Source organism: Aplidium turbinatum, chromosome 4 (genome assembly GCF_918807975.1).
Source record: "Aplidium turbinatum chromosome 4, kaAplTurb1.1, whole genome shotgun sequence".
NCBI lineage: Eukaryota > Metazoa > Chordata > Ascidiacea > Aplousobranchia > Polyclinidae > Aplidium > Aplidium turbinatum.
Window position 1 is genome coordinate 28,960,677 of NC_137475.1, and position 5,424 is coordinate 28,966,100.

The following is a 5,424-nucleotide window of genomic DNA, read 5'->3' on the forward strand; positions in this document are numbered from 1 at the left end:
GATTATGGAACTTGTGCAAAACCGCAGCTTTACCCTTTCCACCGGTAGCGGCCAACGAAGTAGACTACGTCGACTCAGGAACGGCGTCCCACAGGGCTCTGTCCTGGCCCCCCTCCTCTTTAACACTTACATCTATGACCTACCTGACACCATCTCCAGGAAGTATGCTTACACAAACGTCCTGGCTCTCCTACATCAAGCCGGAGATTGGCAGTCAATGGAGAGGAACCTAAGCCAGGACATGTCAACTATATTAACATATCTCCAGAAATGGAAGCTACAGCTCAGCAAGGCAAAGACAGTGTCGGCGGCCTTCCATCTAAACAACAAGGAAGCAAAACGTGAGATCAACATTACCACCGATGACGAATGCCTGCCATACTGCGCCGAACCCACCTACCTCGGCATAACCCTGGACAGGTCACTCACGTGCCGACGACACCTGGAGTCACTGCGCAAAAAAACTATCTACGCGCGTTGCACTTTTGAGGCGGGTTTCGGCTGGGGAGCTGACGCGAAAACCCTTCACACAGCTACCTTGGCCCTCGTCCATTCTACCGCTGAGTACTGCGCACCAGTGTGGTGCCGCAGCTCTCACACCCGCCACATTGACACCGCCATCAACGACGCACTACGCACTGTGACTGGATGCCTGCGTCCCACTCCAACGGAATGCCTTCCCATCCTTCCAGGCATCCAACCTGCTGAGCTTCGCCGTAAAGGAGCCATGATTTCCCTTGCTCGTCGCGCACTGGACCCGACCACCTTCTCCACAGTACATTCCAGCGCCTACATGGAGAACAGCAGTGACTGAAATCAAGACGCCCATTTGCGCCCGCCGCTCGACAGCTTCTGAACAACGTTGAAGCTCTTGGAATAAGTGCGGCATACTGGACAAACTACACATGGAACACGGAGTAGCAAAACTACACCTCCCGACTTCGTGATTTCCTACCCGACGTCGATCCCCACCCTCCGGGAATGTCCCTCGCAAGACCTGCGTGGGTCCAGCTTAACCGGCGTCGGTCACTTTCGTTCAGACATGTGCAGATGGGGCCTGGCTCCCTCACCGGGATGCGAGTGTGGTGTCACAGACCAGACAGTAGACCATGTCGTCCATGACTGCCCAATCCATCAACCACCACATGGAACGCTTGGACTGAAGGCCCTGGATGATGAGACTGTCGAGTGGCTGATGACATCATGCCCAAACATATAGTCCTGAAGAAGACAGCTCATACGACGAAGAAGACGTACCACAAATAGGAAAATGTCACATGGAGGTATATACCTTCATGGCCATTCCAGTGTAAACACTGCGCTGATGAGACTGGAAGGTCGAAACGGTGTGCACTGTCTGCAGTTAGTAATAATATATAAATCAAATATAGTTATTACTATCTGAATCCTTAACAGCCTGTTTCACCTTTAACGGATCATCAGAAGTATCTTATTTAAATAGAATCTATATAATAAATTACTCATAATGATTATTCTGATTTCAGGTAACATTTTGTGAATAATAATGGCAAAAAATAGGTTGCCTCTAATTTTTACACTCATTTTCATTTCTACCTGCTTTGCTTTGTGGAATTTTTCTTCACATGATGATAGGTGGATAAAATCTTTGCCAAACCCTGTAGATGTAGAGCAAAACCTGCTTCAAGCCTCACAATTCAAACACACTGTTTTATCAGACAAAATTGACTTTTTTTCAAGAATTGTTTACAACAGAGTGGGAAAATGTGGAAGTCGTTCGATGCAAAATGTGATGTCAAACCTGGCAATCAAGAATAATTTCCAATATTTTCTCTCACCCATATCCAACCAAACACGTGCACCGATTTTAAGCCTTAAAACCGAGGTTAAGTTGATATCTTCTATTCAACCTCCAATGCTCTACTCAAGACACATTTATTACATCAATTTTGCAAAGTTTGGACTACCATCACCAATTTATATTAACCTTATTCGTGATCCGATAGAACGCTTCTCATCGCAATATCACTTCAGAAGAAATGGTGATCTTAGAACACCTGGTGTTGCACGAATCTCCAGGCCTTGGAAAAAGGGAGAGAGAGAATTAGATATCAATGATTGTGTCATGAAGAACTATACAGAGTGTTCAACGCAAAAACTCTGGTACATAATTCCATATTTCTGTGGACAAGAATTGATGTGTAGGTTCCCATCTACAGATGCACTGCAAAGAGCAAAACGTCACTTGCTAGATAAATATTTGATTGTTGGCTTCCTAGAAGATTTTGAAGGGACGTTGAAAGTATTTGAAAAATTAATGCCTTACCATTTTGATGGTGCGTCTGCGGTTTGGAAAGAAATGTCTGATAGCACATTTGGAAACACTTCAACATTTAAGAAAAGTCCTCTGAAACCAGAAACGTATGCTGTTTTACGAGAAAGGATGGCTTTGGACTATGACTTTTATAGATTTGCTGAGCGTGTGTATAAAAATGTAAAAGCACAACTGGATATAAAGTGAGCAGGATTTTATATTTTCAGCTATCGGTACCTATTTTGTGAACAGACTTGCAACATTAAAACCTCTGTGTTTGTAATTTCAATCTCCAGGTATAGCCAAACCAGCAAATGCGCACTTACAACTGCTGCCAAAACAAACCTCAAGAGTGATTTCCAAAGATTGTTGTTTTTTTTACTCCATTTCATCTCCTTAGATTTTTTACTCCTTTTCATCTCCAAAATTAAATAATTGTTGCAATAGGCCTACTTTATTTGACAATACTACTACATATCGCATGCAACAGAGAGCTGCTCGCGTACCACTTGAAAAGCTCCCGTGTACCACTAGTGGTACGCGTACCACCGGTTGGGAACCCCTGCCTTAGACCTTCATAAATGTTTTAGCCGAAACAGCCATCAACATAAGGAATGGCGCATTACATATCGATTCTGGAAATGCGTCCGGACTAGGGTGTTTCATAATTTCCCAACTTCATAATCACAACTTGGCTCACCTAAATTCATGCGTGGAATGGTATTACCAAGTTCCATGCAAAATTTTAGCATCCTACAGCCTCATCTTCCACCCCCCAGGTCAATATTCTAAAACTACCCTGCAGGGACCTCCTAACGAAAGGCAATAATGGGGTTTGTAAGCATTAAAAAATGTCTTACATGTCAATTTACCCACTTTTATGCATATGTATTGGTTCTAAAACACACATATAGGTAGTAGGCTACTGAATACCCCTTTAAACAAATTGCCAAAAAAAATTGGATTTTTTTTCCCTAAAATTTACTTAAATTTTGCTGTTTTTTAACAAAAATTCGTCAAAAATTTATGAAAATGGCACAAAAATCATAAATATTGTACATGTAAGTAAAATTAACAACAAGAATGCATGCACATTCAGTTGATGGAGGAAAAGTTGTTTAAATCTTGCAGATTGATCATGCTTTTGATACGTTTGCCTGCATTTTCATCATGTTTGATTTGTCCTTTCTCAATAACATTTTTTATTTGTCCAACATATCTTTCGCAACTTCAATTACTGTTCATGGTGACATTCCAGAACACTTTGTCTGGGGCATTCTCTGACAAGCATGGTGCTGTGGCAGCATCAGCTGTTACAAGACTAGAGAGTTTGTACCTTTTTGACCTTAACATCTTCTTTCTATGCTCCCCATCATCACATGTTCTTATCCTCTTAATCAATGCTGGTGTAATCGAATTTCTGTCAGAATATGCACGTAATGAGACATTTTTAGGCCCAAGCCAGGATTTAACCATGAGGAATATAAATTTTACACACTTACAGTTTACACCCCTGCTTGGCTGACGATTTACTGCAATCTAGCAACAGCAGATGGTCTACAACTGATGCTGGATATTCGGGATTACTTGTTGGATGCATAGCAGCTATGTACAAGTTTTCTAGTGCAGCCATAAAGCAGTTACAGAAAATTTATATTCCTCATGGCTTATATCCTGGCTTGGGCCTGAAAATGTCTCATTATGTGCATATTCTGACAGAAAGTCGATTACACCAGCATTGATTAAGAGGATAAGAACATGTTATGATGGGGAGCATAAAAAAAGATGTTATGGTCAAAAAGGTACAAACTCTCTAGTTTTGTAACAGCTGATGCTGCCACAGCACCATGCTTGTCAGAGAATGCCCGAAACAAAGTGTTCTGGAATATCACGATGAACAGTAATCGAAGTTGCGAAAGATACGTTTGGACGAATGAAGAACGTTATAGAGAAAAGACAAATCAAACATGATGAAAATGCAGACGAACGTATTAAAAGCATGATCGATCTGCAAGATTTAAACAACTTTTCCTCCATCAACTGATTGTGCATGCATTCTTGTTGTTAATTTTACTTACATGTACAACATTTTTGATTTTCGTGCCATTTTCATAAATTTTTGGCGAATTTTTGTTAAAAAACAGCAAAATTTAAGTAAATTTTAGGGAAAAAAAATCCAATTTTTTTTTTTGGAAATTTGTTTAAAGGGGTATTCAGTAGCCTACTACCTATATTTGTGTTTTAGAACCAATACATATGCATAAAAGTGGGTAAATTGGCATATAAGAAATTTTTTAATGCTTACAAACCCCATTTTTGCCCTTCGTTAGGGGGTCCCTGCAGGGTAGTTTTAGAATATTGACCTGGGGGAGTGGAAGATGAGGCTGTAGGATGCTAAAATTTTGCATGGAAGTTGGTAGTACCATTCCACAAATGAATTTAGGTGAGCCAAGTTGTAATTATGAAGTTGGGAAATTATGAAACACCCTAGTCCGGACGCATTAGATAATGCGTGCTCGCATTAGACAATGCGCACCCGAATTAGATAAAGCAACACGCAGTGGTCAAACCTATAGAAATTTGTTTGTTGGCTGTGTGTAGCACAATAAAATTTGACCTGCTTGTTATTACATCGTATATGTAATTATGTTTCACCATTTACACAAACTTGTTTTTATAGACCACTCCAAGCAAGAATGCAGAATTCCAGCGAAAGCTAAAGTGCAAGCAATTTTATCCTGTTCAGTTTATTAAATGGAAGCGATCGCAAGAGTGCAGAGTATCAACATTCTTATTTATAACTACTAAGACTATTGCAGCGTTCTTTTAGTCAAGATATATACCAGTGGAAGATGCGAGCTATGTTTTTCAAAAATTAAAGATTGTATAGAAAATATACTGAGTGTTTTTTTTGAGCAAAGATGTAGTGATGAAAAGTATAGCTTCTTGCTTATGAAACGGCAGTTATTGCGATTCCTTCCAATCGTTGCAGCCAGTGAAGGGTGTCATCGTTGAGGTCTGTTAGATTAGCATCTCCAGCAGGGCCGAGAGTGGCACAGTAAAAAAGTATAGCTAACCGCGTGCAAACACTTGTCAGTTGTTTGTAAATCGAGTGATTCGTACGATTAGCA

The 5,424-nt window shown here is 40.7% G+C and overlaps 1 protein-coding gene across 1 annotated transcript; it reads left to right on the forward strand.

The window, feature by feature from the left end:
• The first annotated feature begins 1,511 nt into the window (after nt 1–1,511).
• On the forward strand, nt 1,512–5,177 carry LOC145768404 (uronyl 2-sulfotransferase-like). Its single transcript, XM_082579887.1, has 2 exons — nt 1,512–2,496; nt 4,974–5,177. Exons 1-2 carry the CDS (start codon nt 1,526–1,528, stop codon nt 5,011–5,013), a joined length of 1,011 nt encoding a protein of 336 aa, XP_082436013.1. The 5' UTR covers nt 1,512–1,525; the 3' UTR covers nt 5,014–5,177.
• The last annotated feature ends 247 nt before the right edge of the window (nt 5,178–5,424 follow it).